This window comes from Zingiber officinale, chromosome 3A, assembly GCF_018446385.1.
Source record: "Zingiber officinale cultivar Zhangliang chromosome 3A, Zo_v1.1, whole genome shotgun sequence".
NCBI lineage: Eukaryota > Viridiplantae > Streptophyta > Magnoliopsida > Zingiberales > Zingiberaceae > Zingiber > Zingiber officinale.
The window spans coordinates 12,285,120-12,311,123 of record NC_055990.1 but is presented as its reverse complement, the minus strand read 5'-3'; the positions used below and the strand labels follow the sequence as shown (position 1 = coordinate 12,311,123).

The 26,004-nt window shown below is 39.2% G+C and overlaps 1 protein-coding gene across 1 annotated transcript; it reads left to right on the top strand.

The window, feature by feature from the left end:
- Window positions 1–17,257: 17,257 nt before the first annotated feature.
- LOC122051166 (P-loop NTPase domain-containing protein LPA1-like) lies at window positions 17,258–23,778 on the top strand. The gene is made up of 7 exons (XM_042612142.1): window positions 17,258–17,877; window positions 18,506–18,825; window positions 19,963–20,044; window positions 21,355–21,771; window positions 21,966–22,706; window positions 22,794–22,898; window positions 23,209–23,778. The coding sequence occupies exons 1-7, from the start codon at window positions 17,707–17,709 to the stop codon at window positions 23,572–23,574; spliced, it is 2,202 nt and encodes a 733-aa protein (XP_042468076.1). The 5' UTR covers window positions 17,258–17,706; the 3' UTR covers window positions 23,575–23,778.
- The last annotated feature ends 2,226 nt before the right edge of the window (window positions 23,779–26,004 follow it).

Genomic DNA, 26,004 nt, shown 5'->3' with positions numbered 1-26,004 from the left:
TTACACCAACAGTCTTCCAACAATAACCAAGTAAAATTCTTTTGTCTTCTTACTTTTTTGTTTGTGGTTAATTAATATTGTATCCTTGCTCTGTTCAAAAGCAAGAGATTATTCTAATTTCTTTTCAGGGCAATTCGCTCCCTCTAACCGGCCTACCTAGCTAGACCAACAATTAGGGCTAGGCCTTGGACGTAGTTGCCTTGGGAGTTGATGAACCAAGTAAAACCAAACGTAGCCTCGTGTTTTGCTTTGTTGGCTTCACTTCAAAATTTTCACGTGCAATATTATTGGAGTGATCTGAGTTACTCATCTCTTAGCTTGCACGAGTCTTAACACTTAACTCTATATTTCTCATAGGCACCATTTTCTTTTCATCGGACTTCACTCGACTTACTTTTCAGTCCGGCTTGGAGAGGGGGCATATGATGTATTCGAAGATAATCTATTCAGAAAACCACCTCCTTCTCCTCCCCTGCATGATCCAACCATCCTCCTTGAGGCGACACCTAGCTAACACTCAGATACAAGAGCTCCCTCTAGTTGATACTCTCTTGTTGAGCTAGTTCTCTTCGACCTCAACCTCCGATAATTCCTAACAACTACAACCGTTATACTCAACTTCTAGAACCACCCTTGACCCCCGACAACCGAAGGCGAGGGCAATTCCTGGCCACTGGCCCAACCACCCCAAGTGCATGACTCAACCATTGTCCCCTTTGGCACCGACATCGTGTCGTCCGATCAACTGATTCCCAACCCTCCATGCATGTGGTGAGCTACGTGGCATATACGATAGCTAGCGTGGCTAGCGCATCAAGCCACAAGGATATTCCCTTCAGTTAACTATATAAGGTTCGACGTAAGTGAAAGTATAATTTTTCTTCTCGCATATAGAGGCCACACTTCTCTCTGGAATTATTTCTTTTTTCTTGCACATTTGCAAGCTCTCAGTTTTGAGCTCAAATGTTGTCTTGAATGTATGAGGAGTCACACTGGCCACACCGACACCTACTGACATATGTTGATTTGTGGGACTCTGAGTATCCTACCGCGATACTATAGTCCCGGGGAAGATGAGAAATAAATAAGACCATTAAAAAGGATGACAAAATTTAAATGGCCTCCGTTAATAGATTTGAGGACGCTAAAACTCTACCACACATTAAAACGACATTCCTCCATCTATGTTTTTTTTAATCTCTTAACTTCGTTATAATTCGCCCAATAAGTCTAATGTGCATACTTATACTACTCATATAGCACATTGTTTCAAAATTGCTATATTAATTATAATTTATTTTTAGTATCAAATTTTTAAAACTTCAAATTATAAATTTTAAAAATATTAAATATTTATTTTTTTAAGTTTTAAAATGGATTCAATAATTAATATCTTTTTCCCCTCGGAGGAAATCTCATGTCCTCTTTGACCCGATCAAGAGCATGTCAAAATCGCTCGTCCATCTGGCCAACGGCACCGTGACTTGGTAATCACATTTGACCACCGAGAGCGCCGTCAAAGTTTGACTCTGAATCCAAGGTCGTAGTTCAAACCGCAACTTGTTTCCCACGCGATCCAATCTGGATTCTCCTGACGTGTTGATTTCGGTCACCGACCACGTAATTATAATAACTGATTCTGACCGTTTCGACTATCCAACCGACTACAAACCCCATTCAACGGCCATTCCATTGACTTCCAGCGATTTAACCGACCCGTGGGCTTCTCTATGGGCGTGTTTATGTGAATGGAAAAAAATAAAATAAAACAACTGGGTTTATATGTAATTTTACTTTTTCCCCCGCCTGTCTATTCTGTGCCTCAGTTCGTGTTTGCTTGGAAGGAAAACTTAGAGAGGATGAAAAATCATATGAACGAGAGATTCTTCTCGTCCACCGAGCGAAGATGAATCCCTCTTATTCGCCAAGATATGTCCATATTGATTTCTCTACTTTTCTCTCTCCTCAAGTAAACAGCCCCTGGGCAGTAAGATTGCTACTACTTATAAATAAATTTAATTCTTAGAAAATGAATCAAATTACTATTCCAATTATTTGAGATGGTCCATAGTAAACACTATAAAGTGAACCGGGTATCTAATTTGACCAGGTCAGGTACATTAATTGAAAAGAGAATTCCGTGTATCTAATTTGACCAGGTCAGGTACATTAATTGAAAAGAGAATTGATGTTGGTACACCTAAATAACGTTGCCAATTAACTTTGATTGTGATTTAACATGGTCATTGACACAGTCCTTATATATAAGTATGATTATAATAAGTGATCGATTTTAGTATATGTGGAGCATATTGGGGGCCACATTACCCTCAATGTGATAAAAATGTGAATACGTTCGTCTCCGCCAACCCGTCTCAAGGTCAACACGGAGGAAGTAAATCACAGACGGCTACTGGCCTTTGGAATAGTGACTAGCACATAAGGAAGATATTTACCTCGAGTTTATCGAGATTCGAACCCCAGGTCATATTACCCTCACGGTCACTATGCCGGATGAAATTCTCCGTAATTATTTTAAAAATCTTATTAATTATACAGATATTTTTTAATTAATCTAAAACTATCTTTAATTATAATTTATTTTTATTATTTAGACTTTTAATCATTTTATATATTTACAATTTTTAAAACTCTTTTATATCCCGATTAAGTCCTAGTACCTTCTAAAAACAATTTGAGTCTTCTAAAATTTTATTATCCAAATTGAAATTCAATTAACATTTAATTAAGTTTAACCTCTAAATTTTAATTATGTGAGTTAACTCTTAATTTTTATCCTTTAATTTAGGTTAATAAGTCTTAATTATTTACTATATTTTTTCTTAATGATCATTATGTATGAATTTTTTATTCCCGGTCGGTCACCTCAGAGATAGTCAATGAAATTAACTTGGATTATCATTTTATTTTTGTATGTATGAATTCTTAAAAATAATTATCGCACCTAATTAATTAAACTTTGAATCCACATTAAAAAAATTATCAATTAAAATGCTATTTATTCAAAAGGTGATAATTAGCATGAAAACCAAAGATTCAAGTGGTTTAAGAACCCTGGGTGTAAGTACTTGAGTTGGTTTTGTTGTGATTAACTAGATTAAGTTAAGCTTTGTTTATTTGATACCTTATGTCTAAGTGTACATGGACTTAGGAATACAAGAAGTCGAGCGGAAGATGCAACAAGCGAGATTGATGACACGGGAAGCGAGTTGATGGACTTAATGCATCCGAGGAATGAAGAGTTGCGAAAGAATACACTGGCGGAAGAAAAGGATGCGTGTGACACTTTCGAGGGACGAGTGAACTCAACTCTGGATGGTCGGAGAATCACCTAAGAAATCAAAACCCTAGCTGGGTAAGTCAACACAAAGTTAACTTGTCTAGGCCCTCGGAGCAGTACGGGCCACGACAGACGACCGTTGCAGCGAGGATCAAACTTGGAGCCACGTTAGCAAGACTTTAGGTGTCCGAACCGCGTTTAGGCACCTGGGTACCGATAAGTCCTTATCAGTTAGCTATTGTAGAGTGGATCAAGGAGACTAAATTTAGGTGTCTGGACCTGGTCTAGGCTCCCAGAGCAGTCGCGTCAGTTAACAAATATATTCGACCAGCAAGCTATAAATAGAGGTCTGATCAATGTAGTTGAAATAGAATAGTGGTTTACAACTCTGTGATTTCATTTCTTTATTTTGCTTTAATTCTACATTATCAACGTCTGTAAGAGGCTACTCCGCCTTTACCAAATGAGAACTTTTAGTGAGCTATTATTTGTCTTGATTAACAATCTTCCCAGTTATAACCAAGTAACAATTATTTGCGCCTTATTCTTTTAGTTTATATTTTTATTGTTCAACTAATGTGTGTTTATCTTTGCTAAGAAATAAAGCAAAAGAAAGTGTTAATTTGACTTGTTGTGCTATTCATCTCCCTTTAGCTGACCTCACTGGGACCTACAATTAGTATCAGAGCTAGGATCTTCAGAAGAACTAACCATCACCTAAAGCAAAATTGTCCGGAGCGAGCATTCATCCACCAAAGTTCAAGCGGGACTTCGCCATCTAGAAGAAGAAAATGGAGGTATTCTTCAAGACTGATTTTGATATATTTCTAATTATAAAATATGATTTTGTAGCACTCATAGATCAACATAGAGTTGAAAAAGAATAACACTACTAGACCAGGAAGGAGCAAGCAGACTTCGTGGCCAACAGAAAAGTAGAGTTCTATTTGTTAAACGTGCTACCGCCACAAGAATTCAACCTGGTTGGCGCTTATGAATCAACCAAAGAATTTTGGGAGAAGTTCTTGAGTTACACGAAGGAATCTCGGAGGCCAAACTTGTGAAAAGAGATCTACTCTGGAACTAACTTAGCAACCTCTGACTTGAATAAGGGGAAACAGCTACTTAGCTACACGCCAAACTCAAAGAAATGATCATAGGAATCACCAACCTCGAAGAGACAGTAACAAATCAGGATTCTTTCCGGAACACTCTCAATACTTTCCCAAGAACCCTAGACTGGATATCCATAATAGATTTTTTTTTACATCTCTAAGGATCTTGAGGTAAGTATCTTAGAAAGTTGATTTTCAACTTTAGAATTAAACGAAACTCCATGTGAAGGTTTAAGAAATAAAAAGGAGCCAACTAAGAACCTAGCTTTCAAAACTAAGAAGATCGAGCAAGAATCAAACTCCTCACTCGACGCGAATCAAGAAGCATATATGGTAAGGAAGTTTAAAAGGTTTTTTTAGATCTAACAAGTTTAATGAGTTGCAGACCAAGAAAAATCCAAGAGGTAAAAGAAAAATTAGATGTTACAACTGTGATGAAGAGAGATGTTTAAAAGACCACTGCCCAAGACTGAAAAATAAAGGATCAATCAAGTCCAAACACAAAACCTTAAGGCCACGTAGGAAGAAATATCATCATCTGAGTCCGAAAAAGAAGAATACACAAAACTAGCACTAATGGCTAGTCACCAAGAATCAGATGACAAAGCAACCATGAAAGCAAGCATTGATGAAGGGGGAGCTACATTAGAAGTCAGCAGCAATGAAGGGGAGAGTCCATTTTCAAATCAGATATGACAAGTGAAGTATGTCTTCTACCTTCTAATCAACTATATTAAGGTATTAAGTCAATGTCTAAATCTTTGTGTAAGCTTAAAATTAAGAATATTAAATTGAAAAAGGGTAATATCAATTTAAAAATTATCTTAGCTAAAGCATGCCCACTAGAAAAATTTAATAAAATAAAAATGAGAATGTAAAATTAAAAGAACAAATAAAATATCTTAAAAATTCTACATGTTCAAAATTTTCACAAAATCCAAATTTCAAACATTATAGTGGACTTAATTAGTATATCAGGAACTATAGGGGCCAAATTATAAAAGTAAATAGAAAATTTATTCCTAGAAAGTATTTGATAAATCCAGTAGGAAAGAACTTATTCTGGGTTCCTAAATCTTACTTAATCTGATTAGATTAATTTTTTTATGCATACTTTAAATTTAATTTGTTTTAGTTTTTAACTTTGTTTATCAAATTAATTATTTTGTATATTAATGTTTTGTGTTGATTTTTTTTTTTGAAAAATAAAGACATTATCTACTCACAAAAGTAGTTTTAAATTTTCTGTTTGTTATATTTATTTTTAAAATTCTTCTTTCAAAAAATGAGTTTTGATAATTAAAATTATTTAGAAAATTAATTTTTCAAAAACATAATTTTTATGTGATCATGAGTTATGTTTTCTATTAGATTAAGAAATTATAAATTTTTTCAATAATTATCTAACATTTTGATAAAAATATAATTTCAAATTTAAAAATATTTCAGAGATTAATTTTGAAAAACTTGATTATTTGGATGGTGAGAAAAATCAATAAGATTTTTAGGACTTGAAGACTATTTTGAATAATCAATTTTAAAAATAATGCTATCTATTTAAAAATATTTATTATTGTTACATTGTAAATATTTTGTAGGCAAAAATTTTTATCCGGATCTAACTACTTATTACTTCTGTTTGACTTTGACAAAAATCTTCTAGATTTTTTTAAACATAAAAATATTTTTTTTATTTATTTTTGTCAAAATAGAGAATTAATTGATAAAATTAGTACCTTTTTAAAAATTAAATTTGGTAAAAACCATGTTTTTTTTTTTTTGATGTAATCAAAGGGAAAACAAATAAAGATTAAGTTTAGGGGGAGGTATTGATTTAAAAATTTAATTCTTTACTTGTTATAATTGCAAAATTATTGTAGTTAATTGCAATACCAATTTTAATATTTGGTTAATTCTAACTTAACTTGGGTTGATGTACATAAAAAAGGGAGAGACTGTAAGAACTCTGTGTTAATTTTGATGTGATCAATCATGTTAAGTTAGGCTCTGTGCATTTGATGCCTTGTGTCTAAGCGTGTAAGGACTTAGGAACATAAGAAGTCGAGTAGAAGCTAAGACACAACGAGTGAGAAGAATGACACGGGAAACGAGTCGATAGGCTTGGTATATCCAAGGGATGAAGAGCTGCTGAAGAGTACATCGACGGATGAGAAGGATGCGTGTGACGCTTCTGAGGGACGAGAAGTTGGGAAGAAAGTTTGCTCTAGGAGAAGACCGAAGTTGAGTTTGGATGAACTCAACTCTGGATGATCGGAGAATCACCCAAGCGACCGGAGCCGCAACTGGATAAGTCAACACAAAATTGACTTGTCCATGCACCTAGACCAAGTCCATGTGCTTGAAGCAGTACGAGCCACGACAAATGACCGTTGCAGCGAGGATCAGAATTAGAGCCATGTTAGCAAGACTTCAGGAGCCCAGACCAGTCCATGAGCTCAGACCACGTCCAGGCACCCGGACTATGTCCAGGCGCCCGAGTACTAATAAGCCCTTATCGGTTAGCCATTGTAGATTGGATCGAGGTAACCGAATCTAGGCATCCAGACTTGGTCCAGGGGTCCGGAGCTGCCACGTCAACTAACGAATATATTCAACCAACAGACTATAAATAAAAGCTCAGATCCATGTAGTTGAAATAGAACACTCGTTTACAACTCTCCGATTGCATTTTTTTATTCTGCTTTGTAATTCTACGCTGTCAATATCTATAAGAGGCTACTCCGTCTTCACTAAAGAAGAACTTCTAGTGATATGTTATTTGGTTTGGATTAACAACCTCCCCAGTTGTAACTAAGTAAAAGTTCTTTGCCTTTTATTCTTTTAGTTTATGTGTTTATTTTTCAACTAATGTGTGTTTATCTTTGCTAAAAAAGAAAACAAAAAAAAGTGTTAATCTGACTTGTAAGGCTATTCACCCCCCTCTAGTTGACCTTATCGGGACCTACACTTGGTTCCTATTTCGTAGCCTATTGACGTTAGCCAGGATAACTATTATCTTGCAGGCTAACGAGAAGGAGGAATTGAGGAGAAGACAAGAAGAAAACCCAAAGAAAACAATGAGAAATCCTATCATTTGCTAAAAAAGAAAATTTTATTAATAATCAAGGGATGAATCCTCATATGACTAAATAAGTGTTTATATACACTCTAGACCCTAAAACAAAGAAAGGAAAATAATATCAACTTATGGACCTCAATTCCTATCTTGTAAAGAAAATGAAATTTCTTAACAAAAATCAAAATTAATAAAATAGGACGCTGATATAGACAAACCCTAACTCATGAATATCAAAAATACCAAAAATACCTAAAATAACATAAAAATGGAAAAGGAATAGATTTTTAAGGTTTAACTCATCTTATAAGTCTCCAAGACCAATCCAACATTATTCTTTGAATTTTAAAGGATCATAGCTTTTAATTCAGGATTTAGAATCAAGTTCTATCAGCGGTCATACGTGTATAATTCATAGATCTATATTTTTTTACTAGGAAACCCATAATTGTCAAATTTTGGGCCTCAAAAGCAACATTTAGGATTTGGAATCAGGTCTTCGAGACTTGTAAGGGCATCTTCAATAGTTAAACCTCTAAATGAGATTTTTTATAGTCCCTGATGTGCCACATCAAAAAAAAAAAATGAAAAACATACTATTCTCCCTATAATGAAAAAACCAGCCTGTAACTTTTTTGTGGACCCTATATTATAAATCATAAACTCTCTATATTACAAATTATAAATCAAGATGCAATACTACTTTATCATTAATTACCATCTTCAAGAGAAAAAAGCGGGTTTAAGTTTTCAATACCGCTCTTAAACTACAAACCTCAAATCTCACATGTACAATGGTTCAAGCTTTTTTATTGAGATTTTTTGATTTACAAACCTCTCGCAAAGTTTACATGGGAGATGCCCTAACTACTTGAGGTTTGATTGCACCAACATATTATTGCTTTAATAACCTTACTTTGGGTTTTGATATTTGTGCAAAGAGTACTTTGCATGTTGATTTCATGTGTTTAAGTGTGCAAAGACTTGCATGATCTAAATAGAGCTTGGAAGTTCAAGGCTTGATGAAGTTGAGTGTAAAATCGATGATGACTTGGCGCAACCAAAGTGACATGCTTAGTAGCTTAGAAGTCCATGGAAATCAGAGAAGGTTGCATGAAGCAATTGAAGGATTATTGAATGAGAGACATTGAGATGATATTGGATTAACTCATGGAGCATAAGGGCATCTCCAATGGTTAGAGCTCTAAATGTATTTTTTTTTTCATGATTTTAATATGTCACATCAATAATATGAAAACTTATTAAAATATTTTCAATGGTTAAAACTCTAAATGAGTTTTTGTATAATCCCATTCATAGCATGAGTTGCATGACTTCATGCATATTTCATCAAATTCGACAAAAAAAGTAGGTTTATGTTTTAACTACTGCTCTTAAACTATAAATCTCAAACCTCACCTCTATAATGGTTCAAGACTTTTTATTCAACTTTTTAGATTTTACAAACTTCTCATAAACCTTGTATTAGAGATGCCCTAACTTTGACATGACAAATTTTGCATCTCAGTGTCTCCAGGTTGATAGAGTTTAAAGATGGATGGGAGGCCAGTCTAGAAACCCAACATCCTTTGGTTACGTCCCCCATTTGGAGGAAAAATTTCTACAAATTCGCCGTAGCTGAGGTTCGAACCGCGGGTACCTGGATGACAACCTGGATGTCCTACCACGACACCATGACCCCACAAGATGATGGACATCAAGGGTAGTATTGACGATAATCATAGTCAATTTTTAATCGATTAGAAGTGAATCTATTTGATATTGAGAATACAATCAAAGTTTTATATTAAAAATATATAGAAAAAATTATGATGATCTTAAACAAAGTTAAGGGGAGAGCTGGAGCAGGTCAAGAATGACTTTATATTTGAGGGGAGATCCAGACCATGAGAATAATAGTGTGATCTTTCATTTCAGGAGATCAAAAGTAAATCCATGAGGGTCTTAACACTTGCTTGGAGAGATGAATCGATTAATAAGTTGAGTACTCTAAGGTGATCAACTAGTAAATAAAATATTTTTATTTGTGATTAAATAGATTAGGTAGTTGATTAATGAAGAATATCAATCAAAAGGAAGGAGCAATTGGTTTAATAGAGTTGTATTACAGCGATTAATAACCCAAGGGCTACTGCAAAATAGTTGATTGAGCATGAATTCAATCAACGATTCAAGTCTAGTTAAATTCCCTAAAGTGTAATTTCAACAAAGTTATTGTGTATTTTCAAACCCTAATTTGTCATTTCTTATGCTAATAGGTTCGTATTTTGTCATATTATAAATGAGTCATATCTTCAACACAATTTGAACCGTCAACACAAAAAAGCTTTTTTCTTAATTATCCATCTAAGTAAACGTGGGACAGAAAGAATGGATATTAAAGAACGGCTCCAATAACTCCTTTTGGAATCCTCTTTAATGTTAATTGCAATGCGACAATGCAATTTCACATCCTATGCGGCTCTTTGAGTTTGACACCATCGTTCTCTTTCATATCCATATCCACCTTTCCTTTTTATGAAAAAAATGGTCGTGAATATCGTTTATAATATTTAATTTATAAGCTTTACAAAATTATGCACCCAACTTCCTAAAAAATTTACCTTCGTCTAAATATTATTATTATTATTATTATGATTGTTTTTAATTGAATCTTGATTTTATTTAACTTTAATTGTAAAAAAAAGAAAAATAAAATAACGTGTGAATAAAGACTATGGGAATGCGAAAGGCAGCTTTGGAAAAGACGATAATAAAAGCTGTAACGTGTCAGTGTTTATGGAGTCGTGAAGTTTGCTTTGCCTTTAAATCACAAGAAACCCAATGGAAAAGTATTTGATCTCCAAATCGGATTCCCTGGTCAGAAATAACGTACGAAGACCACCATGTTTAACTTAAAACGAAAGAAAACTAAATATATAGTACAGTTTTTTAATATAAATAATAAAAGAAAAATAGTTTGCAGTGATGTAATGGGTTAGATTTGAATTGGATTTCATATTTCAAGAAAAAAGCTTAATGAAATATTTAAAGATAGATATATAAATTCATGATTCATTATTTTATTTTTTTTAATTCAATTATTTTATATGTCTATTTTTAAATATTTCATTGAGATTCTTTCCTTTTAATTTACTTTATTAAATTTAAACAATTATTTTTTACTATACACTACATCAACTACTCTAAAAATTCTATTATCTTTAATTTATTATTATATTTATAAAATAAGTGAAAGGAAAGATTAAAAAAATAAATAGAAGGAGAGATATTGAAAAGAAATATTATTTTACTTTTAAGATAAAAATTTTATTTCATAAATTTAGAAAATCATTATTAAACATATTTAAATTTAAAAAATATATAGGATAGCTGATGCAAAATTTTTTGAATTATCCTATCTAAAGTTTAAAATAAAATTTTTAGATAAGATAACTGATATAGATATTCTATGTTTATCCTTTTTTATTAGATATTTATAAGTATCTTCATACCTATTTCATACCCATCATATTCAAATGATTTAATATTCTCTGTATTAATAAATATTTTCATTCAATCCCACTATTATTAAAAAAATATATGAACATGTCTGAATGCTGAATCAACGGACGCTGGGCACGTAGCGCTCCCCGGCTGCTGACGTGGATCTTCGACTGGTTGCACGAACCTCCGGCGAACCTGCACAGAAGTCGGGCCGGGAAAGGGTTCCCGGCGGCGACCCTCCGACGCTCAAGTCAGGCAAGCAAGTAGTAAAAAAAAGTGGCTCCAAAGGTCTCTAACCATACCTCCGGCGAAGTATAAGGCTTCTTATATAGGGCTGGAAGAAACTCATGCACACCAATCGAGGTAAACACGTGTTCTTAGCTCATACCTCGGTATGTGTCTGTCAGAGAGCTTACCTGACACCATACTGCTACAGTCCAAGCACGCTCTTGATGCGACAGCAGAACACCTCGTTGCCAGATTAGGAGTATGGCCTAGTCATAGGACTTGACCGCTGTCATAAGATATAAATTGTCCTCTCCCTACCCCATGATGAGGTGCCCGTCCGGCCGGCTGGACAGGGAGTCCGCCCGGCACTCATCTTACTCCACACCCAAAACCAATCACACCCCGTCCGACTCTTCATATGCCTCGGTATGCTGGGTAGATCCTTGGTAAGGTGCTGTGGGAACTGCTAGCAGTATGTCACCTTGTCTTCGGCCTTCCGCTCGGCTCTTCGCTACTGTTCAATTGAGCGCCGGAACCCCGACTTCTGTCGGGGCGCCTTTTGCCATCGGTTATTCACCGGTCGGCCACCTGACCTTTTGACTCCTACGTGGCATTGACCCCTCAGAATGGGGGTCCCCTGTTCTAACCGCCGGATCACTTGCCTCCCCCTCAAGTCTAGTCGAAGGAGGCGAAGTCCGACTAACTGGACTGCCGATCTGACTGGGTAACAACCGATACATTAGTCCGCTCGGCCAGGCTCAGGGATACTCATCCGTTCGGCGGTATCTTGCCCGTGCCTTGTATGGCCTTGGAATCCATGCCGAATCCTCATCTCTACTGCCCATCACGTGCGTTGCGTGCGGTACGGGGCGCTCATTAAATGTAACCCGTATCTTGCTGACACGTGGCAATCTTACTTTTGTCAAGGTATGGCGGTGGCGTCACCTCCGATGGGACAGCCGCCGTTTGAAATGAACAGCTGGATGATGACCTCGTTCTTCACGACCTGAATCGGACGGCTAAGGCCGTACGGGGCAAACGTTATAAATCTCGCGGCCCCCTCTCTCCTCCGCCTTCTTCTTCATCGACCTTCGACCTCCCGCTGTTGTTTCTGCTCCGGCGATCCTTATTCCCCGCCTGTTTGGTGCGCTCGTCATCTTCTTCCTTTCCTCGATCTTTCTCGTACCCGTAAGCCTTCCTTTTCAGCTCCCCGCCTCCTGTATTGCTTTCTTTTTCATTCTGTTAGCATTTTCTTTTAGTTTTTATGTCAATATCTCTTCTGTTTCGACCATGGCGAGTACTTCTACGCCTACAGTCGGCGCTCCTAGTCTCTGGTATACGACTATGGAGAGTCGATTCGATGAAGAAGACGCATTGCGTCTCATTCGGGCGTATGAAATTCCGGCCGACCATGAGATAGTTGTAGCTACTCCTTCCGATCGACCTAATGATCCGCCGCCCGACACCATTTGCTTCTTCCGTGATCAATTTTTGGCCGGGCTGCGCTTTCCTCCACATCCGTTCATCCTCAAAATATGCAACCACTTTCGCCTCCCGCTCGGCCAATTAGTCCCGAACTCAATTAGGTTGCTGAGCGGGGTGATAGTCCTGACCGGCCCTGCAACTGAAGGGAGCGAGGGAACTCAAGTTGCTCCCGAGACATCGGCCGCCCGCGTCTTCACTGATGAGGCCGCGGCCAATATCACAACATCTGCCCAGGCCGAGGAGGAAGGCCGATCAGCTGACGAGGTACCTTTGGTGACTCGAAAGCGCCGTTGGCTAGAGCAAGCCGCTCAACAGCCTCCACCAGGAGAGCAGCTTTCCGAGCGGAGCGATGATGCAGCTCACGCGGTCTCTGAGGCAGTCTCTTCAGAGCACACTCCGACGCAGGTTGGATTACCCCCGACTGTTCCCGAGACGCAGCCTTCCACCTCCCGGCCTCTGCGTCGCCTCAAGCGACTAGGCGAGCATCCTTCCCTGACCGGCGAGTCTTCTGGCCAGGCCGCCGCGTCTCAGGAGGATCCGAGCGGCCCGAGGGTGATCAAAACAGTCCTAAGATTTCCTTCGGAGGAATACCTACTGGCCGCCGATCGGCCATCGGTTCCCGAACAGCAGATCACCCTCATCGGTCCGCTCGCCAAAGTTTGGGAGGACGCGCGTGTACGCGTCGCGCTCATGTCCCCCAGTCAGCTAGGGGATAGTAACCTGCAGCAGGCGACCGAGGTATGCTTTTCTGCTTTACTGATACTTTTTATTTTAGCTTTTAACTTAACTGCCTTTGTTCGCAGAGTTGGGTAGAGCAGATTGCAGTCAGCAATCGACTGGCTGAGTTGGAGGACGAAATGAAAAAACTCAAACTTTCGGAGGCGAACCAGGGGCAATCCACGGCTGCTCTAGAGAAAAGCAAAAAGCTTTTGGAAGCCGAACGGAAACGAGCTTCCGATCTGGCGAGCGAGGTCGCTTGGCTTGAATCTGTGGTTAAACAACGGGATAAAGAGATCAAGACGGCGACCACTCGGAAGCGCAAGGCCATCGACGACATGGACCTAATGAAGGTGGAGATCAGAGGGCTAGAGCAACGCATCAAGGATCTGGATGCCCTTCTGGCCATCGAGAAGGAGAGCCGCTCGGCCGATCTGCTCAAATTTGAAGGAGACTTGAAGGATCTCCATGCCGCCAACGATGCTTCCCGAGCTGCGCTCAAAGGGTATCAGGATGGGGAGTCGGCTCGCTCTGACGAAGTGAGGAAGGCATTTGTCCGCTCGGACGACTTCGGTGAGAAATTCACCGACAAGATTTCCCTCACTTTCGAAGAGGCGATCAAGGCGGCGGTGGATTACTTGAAGACTAAAGGCCACCTTCCCGCCGAGTTGACCATCCCCCAAGAGGATCTGGCTACCGTGATGGGCGCCATTCCTGATGCTCTTTTTGATTTTGACGCGTGAGCAGTGATCATGTTTTTGTACTCTTGCTGTTCGGCACAACTTATTTTTGCTGTAACTTCTTTTGTTTGCCCAGCGTTTGGCGTAAATAGATCATCTTTCTGTTCTTGCAACTTTTGTTTTGGCAAGAAATTTTTCTTTCGTTATGTTTAAAGTGTTTTTTAAAACTCCTCCGCTCGGCTTCATACTCTAACATGAGCTCAAGCCGATTTTTTTCAAAAAACGCCTTTCGCCATGCGACTGCATAGCCGCTCGGCGCGCGAACGTCATTCGTTCACGCGCTCCCATCTTTAATTCTTATTAACCATCTTTTGCTTTCCACCTTACCTCAAAGGGGTTTTTCATCTATTTTTGCTAAGCGAGCCGCTCGGCCGTATGTTGGCCTTAAAGAACAGGCTCTGTCGTCGATCGGCTCTTACCGCCGGAATGTATCACGTGGATGGCTATCCGCTCGGAGGGTTTATAGACGCCGGCTCGTCTCTCGATATTTAACGTCGGAGCTCGACGGTCTTCAGCTCGGAGGGTTTATAGACGTCGGCTCGTCTCTCGATATATAATGTCGGAGCTCGACGGTCTTTCGCTCAGAGGGTTTATAGACGCCGGCTCGTCTCTCGATATTTAACGTCGGAGCTCGACGGTCTTCCGCTCGGAGGGTTTATAGACGCCGGCTCGTCTCTCGATATTTAACGTCGGAGCTCGACGGTCTTCCGCTCGGAGGGTTTATAGGCGCGTCTCTCGATATTTAACGTCGGAGCTCGGCGGTCTTGACTCGGAGGGTTTATAGACGGCCTCGATATTTAACGTCGGAGCTCGACGGTCTTCCGCCGGAGGGTTTATAGTCGCGGTTTCCTAACCGGAGGGTTTATAGACGCCCGCTCGTCTCTGATATTTAGCTCGGCCTTCGGAGGGTTTATAGACGCCGGCTCGTCTCTCGATATTTAACGTCGTAGCTCGACGGTCTTCCGCTCGGATGATTTATAGTCGCCGGCTCGACTCTCGATTTTTAACGTCGGAGCTCGACAGTCTTCTGCTCGGATGATTTATAGTCGCTGGCTCGACTCTCAATTTTTAACGTCGGAGCTCGACGGTCTCCGGCTCGGAGGGTTTATAGACGCCGGCTCGTCTCTCGATTTTTAACGTCGGAGCTCGACGGCCTCTAAGGCTAATTTTAACACGGATGATATACGCCCTACCGAGCGGCGGGGGGTCTTCGTCTTCGATGACTTGGCTCGGATAATTTTTACGCCCGACCGAACGGCACGGGGTCTTCGCCATCGAGTTTTTGACTCGTGTAACTATACGCCTGGCCGATCGGCACGAGGTCTCCGCCATCGAGTCGGTGGCTCGGATCTTATACATCATGGAGATAGGCCGCTCGGCGGATAATGCCAATTGCGTTTTTTTAACATTTTGCTTCCTGCATTTCAAATATACAGCCAAACGGAAAGTATACAGTATACATTACATTGGCGCACCTTTCACCCTGCCCCGGAAAGGCTGGAGATAATTTGCGCTTTGTGGTTGATCCAAGTCCCAATCCATCTTCATCCGCTCGGCGGTGCTCCCCCTTGAATGCCGGTTGGATCTTTGTCTCGGGGGAGGCGTTCGCTCAGGGAGCCTTGCCTGATGCTGACGTTGTCTGCTGCTCCGCCCGCTCGGCTTGCGACTTTTGCCTCTGTTCTACAAGCTTGGCGGCTCTTGTCTCGATCAAAGCGTCGAGCTCCTCTGTGGAGAGCATCACCGAATGCTGTCGTCCAGCCTCGTCCATTGCTTCCGTTCGGATGCAGGAGCGTTCCCACAGACGGCGCCAAATTGATCCTGTCCGAATGCTGAATCAACGGACGCTGGGCACTTCGCGCTCTCCGAGTCGCTGAAGTCGGGCCGGGAAGGGGTTCCCGGCGGCGACCCTCCGACGCTCAAGTCAGGCAAGCAAGTAGTAAAAAAAAGTGGCTCCAAAGGTCTCCAACCATACCTCCGGCGAAGTATAAGGCTTCTTATATAGGGCTGGAAGAAACTCATGCACACCAATCGAGGTAAACACGTGTTCTTAGCCCATACCTCGGTATGTGTCTGTCAGAGAGCTTACCTGACACCATACTGCTACAGTCCAAGCACGCTCTTGATCATCTCGTTGCCAGATTAGGAGTATGGCCTAGTCATAGGACTTGACCGCTGTCATAAGATATAAATTGTCCTCTCCCTACCCCATGATGAGGTGCCCGTCCGGCCGGCACTCATCTTACTCCACACCCAAAACCAATCACACCCCGTCCGGCTCTTCATATGCCTCGGTATGCTGGGTAGATCCTTGTTAAGGTGCTGTGGGGACTGCTAGCAGTATGTCACCTTGTCTTCGGCCTTCCGCTCGGCTCTTCGCTACTGTTCAATTGAGCGCCGGAACCCCGACTTCTGTCGGGGCACCTTTTGCCATCGGTTATTCACCGGTTGGCCGGCCGGGAGGTCGGCCCATCCTTCCCCGGTCGACCACCTGGCCTTTTGACTCCCATGTGGCATTGACCCCTCAGAATGGGGATTTCCTGTTCTAATCGCCGGATCAATATATATTAAAATTAATATCATATTTAATAAAAAATATAATTTAAAAATCAAATTAAACCTATATAACTCATTTATAATTTAATCATATTATATTAAATGAGTGCAACGCTCCCCTCGTCTCCACCGTTAATAAATTGATGTAGCCTCGTCGGGCCCACTCTCGTGTCCTTTCACTGGTTGACGAAAGTGGGCTCCGAATCGCCGGGTCAAGGCCGTCGACTCCCGCTCTGCCTCGTAGACCACGGTCCAGCTTTCTCTATCGTCATCCGGCCGAACGGGCCCTCCATTGAGCGAGATTCGCAATTATCGGCCGTCATATTCCCTGTTTCCTGATTGAGCAGAAACCGACGCTGGAGCCGAAATACGATGAGAATGCCGCAGGAACATCGTACCTCCCACCAAATCTCCTCGTATGCCAGGCTTAACGCGGAATGCACTGTTTATTTAAATTATTAAATGACAAGAATACCCTTACGCAACTTGTATATTTAAATTAGAAATTCCTTTGCTAATTAAAAGTATGCCGCTCTAATTGCTTAGTTAACGAGAGAGCGAACGTAGGATTCCTGACCCTATTAGAAGTTTTATCTTTACAGGGAACTCCTGCAGCGAATCCGGCGGAGCCGGACGCGGTGGTAGAGCATGACCGGGAGCCATGTGTTGCCTCACGGCGCACAGTTCTGGTAGTCTTACGAAGCAGAAGAAGGTGGATGGAGCAGCGGCGGATGGGAGAGCAACGCATGGGCGCCACGCTACCTCGGCCGTGTCGTAGCCCCCGATCCTAGTGAAGCCCTAGGACAAAGCGTTGGACTGTCCGGTTCCCTTATCTCGCCCCCGCCTCGGATCTGTCTACGTCCCCGCACCGCCTCGGTTGACTGCATTGCCCTTCTTCCCTGATCTTTCCCCCTTTCCGCCCTTAATCGACCTCCGCCTTCCGAGATTTGATCGCCGTTTTCTTTTTGTCGAACGGGCGAGATTATGGCTGATGTGCAGAAGTTGTTGTACATCGTGGTGGTGGACGAGGGGGTGAGTGGAGGCGTCGATGGCGAGGAAGGGAAGGAGCAGAGGCCGTCGTCGTTCCGCTACACGCGATCGGGGCTCCAGAGCACGCTGCAGCTGATGGGCTGCAAGGCGCGGCATGCTTTTAAGGTGTTTGTTTTTTTTCAGTTCAATGTGGTGTTTCCTTGTTTTAAGTTTTCTTAAGGCTCTCTCGATTTCTTCTCGACTTTGTCGCTTGCGTTTAGTACATTCCTGCATGCATCGGCATGGATCTGTTATGCTCTGGATGCGACATTTATATTTCTTTCTCCTCGTTCGCGTTTGATTCATGCTTTTATCTCGTTTCGTTGTGTTGATTTTGTGGAAAGTTTATATTCTTAGATGTCATGTGTATGATTCGGCAACAAGATCTGAAGATTTTGACGGTTTTTTTTTAATTGTATTCTTTAAAAGAGGTTATCGGTTTTATAGGTTGCTAATAGAATAAGTTGGTTTGGAGATATTCATTAATTCTACACTAGTCATTCGAGGAAATAGCAAACAGTCTGGCAAGAAGTCCTGAAAAGATACAAATGAAATGTAAAAACTTAGAATAGCTGGTTGATCAATCCATATTTAACCGATTTTTTTTGTATGTTTCAATTGAGCCTAATTTCTAACTTGTATTCCTTGGAAGATTGACTGGAGGCTCTTATGCAGAAATTTATTCTTTTGTGTCTCTTTCTTTTGACTATTCATAATCTTCATCGTCTTTGTATTTGTCTTTTCTGTCTCCCAGATTAGCAGAAGAGTATTTGATGTGATGAGGTGTTCAGATGGGAGTTTGTCTCCTGATGCCACAAGCTCAGATTTGGGAAAAACTCCATCCAATGAGGAGAACGAATTTGAAACAACCAGTGGTTCTGGCCTGGCTAACATAACTAACCAGTTGACTGGAGAGAATGTAGATACAAGCTGTGCAATGCCTTTTGAATTGTATAAAAGGCTAACAACTGTTGTTTGTTCAATGGAATACTTTCTAGACGTTGTTTGTGGCGCTCTTGAGCAATATAAGTATTTTGGTCCGAATCAAAGGGCGGACTTGCTCCTAGCTTGCAGGTATATCTTCTGTTCTTCTTTGTGTTGTGTTACATTTGACCTAATACCACAATTTTGCAATAGGTTCTGGTTTGTTTGGTCTAGTATGGACGTAATAGTCATGCTATTTCCTTATGATGTCTATTCTTTTGTAATTTTTTGAAATATTGCAAATTTTCTTCTATTAGCTCTTTGGTTGAACAGTCATAAGCCACCTTGGAAACCACCGGTCTATATAAGCATTGAGACATTACTTGTAAATTTCAGAAGTTCTCCTCTACATAAAAATGGTTATGTAATGGGGTTATCCTTTGATCGTGTCTAGTCTCTATTAATTCCTCACCATAGTGATATAAACAAATTCTTTTCAAAAAAGAATTTTGTTGTCCTTGGGCGTGTTTTTCAGAATCTCTATCTTTTAGTTTACTGTCAGTGATTTTCTCTTATTTCTGTGTCAAAAATGATAACTTTTTTTGGATACATCATGCTTGTGGAGTTGTTCTGTTTAAATAGATTTTGTTACTCTTCTTTTAAATGTCAAGAAGAGTTGTCTATTTTTATATATGCTTAAGGAATCATGTAAATCAACATTTTTTTTGTTGTTTCTAATGAATATATATTTTACAGTGTGAATTTGGCTTTTAGTTTATGCATGTCCTGTCCCAGTACAAAAAATTGGTTGCTTCATCTTGGGTGGCTTTCCTGTGCCAACTTTGCTGGAGAGAGAGATGATAGAACAAAGTTATTAGCATCAACAAACAATATGCTTTTATTGGAAACTTATTGGATAAAGTAACTGGAATTTATTATCCCTTCTTCCACCATCCCATGTTGACAAATTTTCCATGCTTCTACTCTAAATCTTCATTTTTTTGACACTTATGTGAATGATACTACTTTTTAGTAATGTTTATTGTTTTTGTTTTCAATATAAGTATCATGCTGTTATAGTGTTTAGTGGACCATTCAGAATTGAAGGTTGAGTTTGAAATCTGGTTTAGCAGATGATTTTGTTGTGTTTTATTAGCTTCTGTTGCATAACAATACTATAATAGTCAATTACTTTTGATAAATATTCAAGTCATATCATATATATTTTTTGCTTTCATTTTAAGCCTTGTTAATCTTATAAAAGATTCATTTTATATTCCTCTGTAGGATTCGAGAAAAGAAGGAATCTGTGACGGTGCTTTTGTGCGGCACTAGTGGTTGTGGAAAGTCTACTTTGTCGTCTTTACTGGTACTTGCATATCTCTCTTTTTTAGTTTTGTTTTCTGATTTTTACTCACTATTCTCCTGTTCTAGTTTAATTTACATTCAATTAAACTGGAGAAAAGAAGGTGGTGTACAGCGTCAGAGAATTAAAATTGGCAGCAAGCTAGATAGGGTTAATTACCAAATGTAGCATGATTATTAGCCTTTCGAGCTGATCTATCCTGAAAGTTGGAAAATAGCAAATTCAGCTTGGTCTTTGATTTGGTAGCATATCTAGCCAGCAGTTAAGTCCCTTGTGTTCAAGTTGTTGGCTTGCTTTGTTGGCAACTCAACGCTCACACACTCAAATCCCAAGCCAACATGCTAATGGAACTTGTTAAACCAAAGCCTCTAGGGTTATATTTAATGACAGCTTGCTTTGTTGACTAGGCAAGCTGAATGCTTAATTTGTAAAAATGTGATATGTTCCAAAATTGAAATTTTAGACAAAGTCAAATTTAAACTCGGTGTAGGTCTGATATAAAAAGCCTGAGTTTGAGCTAGATTTAGCATCAACCTGACAAAATATACTTATCAGTTTCTTTCAGTCTGGACCGTTGTTAGGAGTTGTGAATTTCAAAAGGATTTGTATCTTTGTTAAAAAAACTGCTACAGGCAACAATCTATTCCTGAAGCAAAAGATTATTTCTGAGATTAGGAATAATTTTCTTTTTTGTTTGTTTGTTAACCTATTCATTTATATGATCTATTCAAAACTGCTAACCTTGTTAGTTTTTAAATTTATCACTTAGTCATTTGATATGAAATTAACTCTTATTAGTTCTCCTTCTGCTAAAATTTTCTGTGAGAGGTTCTAACATACAATATTTTAATTTTTTCCTAACAAATGCTCGAGTCTTGCATAGAGTTTGATGGCTTTATGACTCATGTAGCTGATCGCAAATAGTTGAAACTCATTCTATTGTTGTTGTTATGTGAAATGGATTGTTGTTTCCTGTTGTGTTCAGAAAACTATTAATTTCATGCTATTATTGCACTGTTTGCATAGTCTAATTGAAGAAATATTTTGGAAGATCTAAGTTGAATATGTTCAACATTTTACAACAATATGATTTATGTTTTTTTGGTACATTATAAGTATAATTCCAGATTGAATGCTAATAATGTTACAATCAGAATGATTAATAATCACAGTACATGTTTCTAATGACTTATCTTTGCATATTTCTGACAGGGAGGCAGGCTCCACCTTGAATGTCAATAATTGTTACAATCAGAATGATCAATAATTGCAGAACATCTTTCTAATGACAAATCTTTGCATATTTCTGACAGGGAAGCAGACTGGGAATAACAACTGTCATTTCTACTGATTCTATACGCCATATGATGAGGAGCTTTGTGGATGAAACGCAAAACCCACTTCTTTGGTCTTCAACTTATCATGCTGGGGAATGTCTAGATCCGGTGGCAGTTTCGGAAGCAAAAGCTAAACGTAAAGCAAAAAAACTTGCAGTCATTTCACACATCAAGGAAGAAGCACTTGATGGAGCTTCTAATGAAAAACCAGATGGTAGATCTCATGATCTAGTTCAGGGAACTGAGTTAATCGGGAAAAAACAAATGGCTATTGAAGGTTTTAAAGCACAAAGTGAGATGGTGATAGACAGTCTTGACCGACTAATCACAGCTTGGGAAGAGCGAAAAGAGTCTGTAATTGTTGAGGGCGTACATTTGAGCCTCAACTTTGTGGTGGGTATCACTTTAAATATTTTTTTCCCCCTTTAAATGCTAATTTGTTCAGTGTTATTTAATTGCATCTTCATCTGGATTTTCATGAGGTTACTCATTTCAAACCCAGTTTTTATAGATTTTTCAGAAAATATACCGTTGGCTGTTTTATGTGCGTTAGTTTCTAATGATTCTTCTACTGTTTCATTTGTTAGATGGGACTGATGAAGAAGCATCCTTCCATAATACCATTTATGATTTACATAACAAATGAAGAAAAACATATGGAAAGGTTTGCCGTCCGTGCTAAATACATGACATTGGAGCCAGCAAAGAATAAATACGTTAAGTATATCCAAAACATCAGAGCAATTCAAGAATATCTTTGTAAGAGGGCTGATAAGCATCTGGTGCCTAAAGTTAATAATACAAATGTCGACAGGAGTGTGGCAGCTATCCATGCAACAATTTTTGGTTGTTTACGCAGGCGAGAGGCAGGAGAGCAGCTTTATGACCCAACTACGAATACAGTCTCTGTAATACATGATGAGTACCGAAACCAGTGTGCTGCAGATACTCTTAGTTCCAAGGGAATGTTTCAGCTAATTCAGAGACAAGGATCGTCTCGACATCTAATGGCTCTTGTTAATACAGACGGATCTGTTGCCAAAGCCTGGCCGGTTGAGACAGTTGGTCATAGTGCAAAATTTTCCTCAGGAAATGGAAGTGAAAAAAGTGTGGGAAACCCCATGTATGGCCCCTTGCAGATTGGGAAGGCTGAGCCAGTTAATCTTCAGTTTGGTAACTTTGGGATCAGTGCTTGGCCAAATGATACATGCGGTACAAGTCAAACAGGGAGCATCGATGACACGAGAGCTGATGGCACTGACACTGGTAGTAGATACTTTTCTTCCTGTTGTAGTTCCCCAAAGGGATCGGATTGGCATGCCAAAGAGGTAATATATAAACTAGTGCTCTATTTAGATACTAGAAACCTTGAATTGACATGCAAGAATTCATAACCTTTTCCAATTCTTTCACAGCTCAAGGAAGAAATTTTCGTGTCTGGCAGTGAAGAAGAAGCTGACTATCCTGATAGGGATAGTGATGAGGATTTTAGTGATATCGACCAAGAGAATCATGATGAGGTAGCAGCAAGACTCATCTGGGCATATTCTTAGACTAAGAAATTTTTTCCCTTTAATTAAAAGTATTGCAATTTGTTATGTTATTGCAAACATAGAAACAAAAGAGAACGTCTCATATAATGTCCTCTGCTTCACTTTCTGCTCCAACTTTATTTGCACCGAGTAGGCTTGCCTTGACTTTGGAAGAAAAAAATTCTCATGAACTTGTAGCTAAAATAAATAAATGAACAAGATGAGGTTGTGATGACGACAATCTTTCTTAACATGACAAAAAGATTCTAATCTCATCATGTTGATTGATTTTTCCCAGGTTGAAGGTTCAGTCGATGAAAACTCTACGAAGTCAGACGAGGAGTATGAGGATTTGGCTATGCAAGATGACATGGAAAATGGGTATAGAACTGATGAAGATGACGATGAACTGACAAATCTAAAGAAAATTGCAGATAATGGAAAGAAACCAGTCGTCGATGATGGTATTGCTGCAGATAAGTACCAGCACAACCTCGACCTTTTCCTGAAGATGAGCATGGATGTTGTCGAACCACCCTTTGCTTATGCTTCTCTTCCCGAGAGGAACAGAAAAAGCACCAGCATGGCAGAAAGAAGGCGAACCATGAGCGACTCTATTCAATTCCAAAGCCAGACTAAAATCATCACGAGTATTGGGGAATAGAGAGCATCGCGCCCTCTCTTTCTTGTGAATTACTTCTTTTTGTGTGCTGAGGCATTCACGTTGAGATGAATGGAGGCTTTCATCTTTGGTGTTGTTGACGTGTGGTATGGAATTCTTTGATGGTAGGAGGAAGATACTGCGGAATGTTCTGTTTTGATTTTTGGCATTATGTTGATCAATGAGTAATCTTCACGCTTATGCGAACTACACTGTACATATTATTCGCCATGCTGCGTGGACCAAATTTAACTGGGCCATAGACACCTAACACTCATCACACAGTTCTTAGCATCTTCAACCATTGTGGGTCAATAAAAACATGTATAAGTATGTGGACCGATGATCAATTCCCTGGCTTGGTGTGTGGTTTAGTATGTGCTTCACGAAGACTTTGCTCTTTTGTTTGTGTTGTTACCTTTGCTATCGTTACATCATATTGCGACCTGCTTAATTTTCAATGTTTAACTGGGCCATTGTCGCATGTGTTTTACCTAACGTCTAAAAATCGTTAGTCAAACTAGCTTTCTAGCATCTGCAACCATTGTCGGCCATTACATCGTATTCCCTGGCTCACGATGTGCTTCACGCTTTCATGTTGGGAGTGTGTTAGCTTTGTTGGGAAGGGCATTAGGAGTTCTTGTCAACGTAAACGTCAAGTGTTTTGATGGGCTCTTATATATATCGCTTTCTAAAATAAATAAAAAAATAATTTCATGTGTATTCGTGTTGATGCGTTATTATTTTTATTTTCTATTTCTATTTTTATTATTTATTTATTTGATAAACTTAACATTCTCTTCTGGTCCTTCTCTTGCAACTATAGGTACGGGAAAAGGTGTTTAAGTTTCAATAGGTTAAACTTTAATTAATATTTCATCTTTTATTTCCTAATTAGGTTGAATAAGGTAATATTAAATTTAGGATGATCAATCTAATTTATGAAATTTTTTTTATCAATTGTTAGAATAAATGTGTTTATGATGGACAATTTAGAAGTCTAGTATTTCATGATTATGTATTTTAACTAGAAGAAAAATTTCTATAAATGTGTTTTAATTGAAGATGAATCATGTTAAGTGATGACTTTTATTTTCTATGTACGTCCTTATGGTTCGTTGTTGTGTTCGAAATGCCCCTATTATTATTATTTTTTAATATTTTCCTCAGACATGTAAGACGTTACGTTTAATAAAAAAAAAATAGAATTTTCCTCCCATGCTTCACCCCATTCTGTATACCTCCCCACCGTATAGACAACGTAACACTCCTTTCACAATACTTCCACAGCGCTAACTGTGTTGATCAGGAATATCACAAATTTTACAATCGATTTCCTTGAGAATTGATATAGTAGGTTGATCTGATAGCAATTATAACTGTGTTGATGAATATGTTCTTGACTTGAATTGTATTTCTTGTTATTGTAAAAATTGTTGTGAATGCTCCCTACAATGTTGCTCAGGCTGACGCTGAAAATATGACTGGCAATGGTGGAGCCACTTAGAAATCCCTTGTTGTGTGTTCCCATACTCGAATCCTGCAAATAAATTATACCTGTCCTGCTAATGGATATGATAAGACTGAGGATCAGGCCGATAATACTAGATCCTGGTAGGGAGTACACTGGCAAAGGAATGAGCATCTTTAGTAATCATTGGTCTAGTCCCATACTGTTGATAATTTGCCGCTATAATTTCAATAAGTTCTCTAACCTGAGTATATGTCTTGTTAACTAGAACCCCTCCACTAGCTGCATCAACCATACTCCTGTCCATGGGAAGCAAACCCTCGTAGAAGTATACAATTAGTAGATGATCTCTTATCTGGCGTTGAGGGCAACTAGCAACAAGTCTTTTAAATATTTTTCAATATTCTTGAAATGGTTCTCCTGTAAATTGTTACATTCCACAAATATTCCTCCGAATAGCTACAATCCTAGGAGCAGGAAAGTACCTCGCCAGAAATAATTTCTTCATCTTGATCCAGCTGGTGATAGAATTGGGTGGGAGACAATACAACTAATCTTTTACTGAATCTGCTACTGAAAATGGAAATGCTCTAAGTCTAACATCTTCTTCTGATATGCCAAGTGGGCTCCATGAAGAACAAACCATCTCCAAATCATGTAGATGTCTATTGGGATCCTCACCAGATAGTCCATGAAACTTCGATAATAAATGAACAATTTTCCATAACTCGAAGTCTGTCTCTAAATCAGGATAATGAATGCAGAATGAATCAACTGATAAATCTGGTGTCCAAAGCTCTCTGAGAGTCTTTTGAGTGTTTTCTATTTTACTCATCAAATCTGAGATCCTGATCACACTGAAACTCTGGAACTACTAATAACATACAAGAGATCTTCTGGTCTTACCTGAAACACTCATGCAAATACCATCAAAAGATACAGGAAAATATACAAGATAACAC

Coding starts and splice junctions, on each gene's coding strand:
- LOC122051166 (XM_042612142.1), top strand. CDS start 17,707: ATGGCTGATGTGCAGAAGTTGTTGTACATCGTGGTGGTGGACGAGGGG. Junction 18,826..19,962: donor GACTTGCTCCTAGCTTGCAG/GTATATCTTCTG, acceptor ATTCCTCTGTAG/GATTCGAGAAAAGAAGGAAT. Junction 21,772..21,965: donor ATTTGAGCCTCAACTTTGTG/GTGGGTATCACT, acceptor TTCATTTGTTAG/ATGGGACTGATGAAGAAGCA.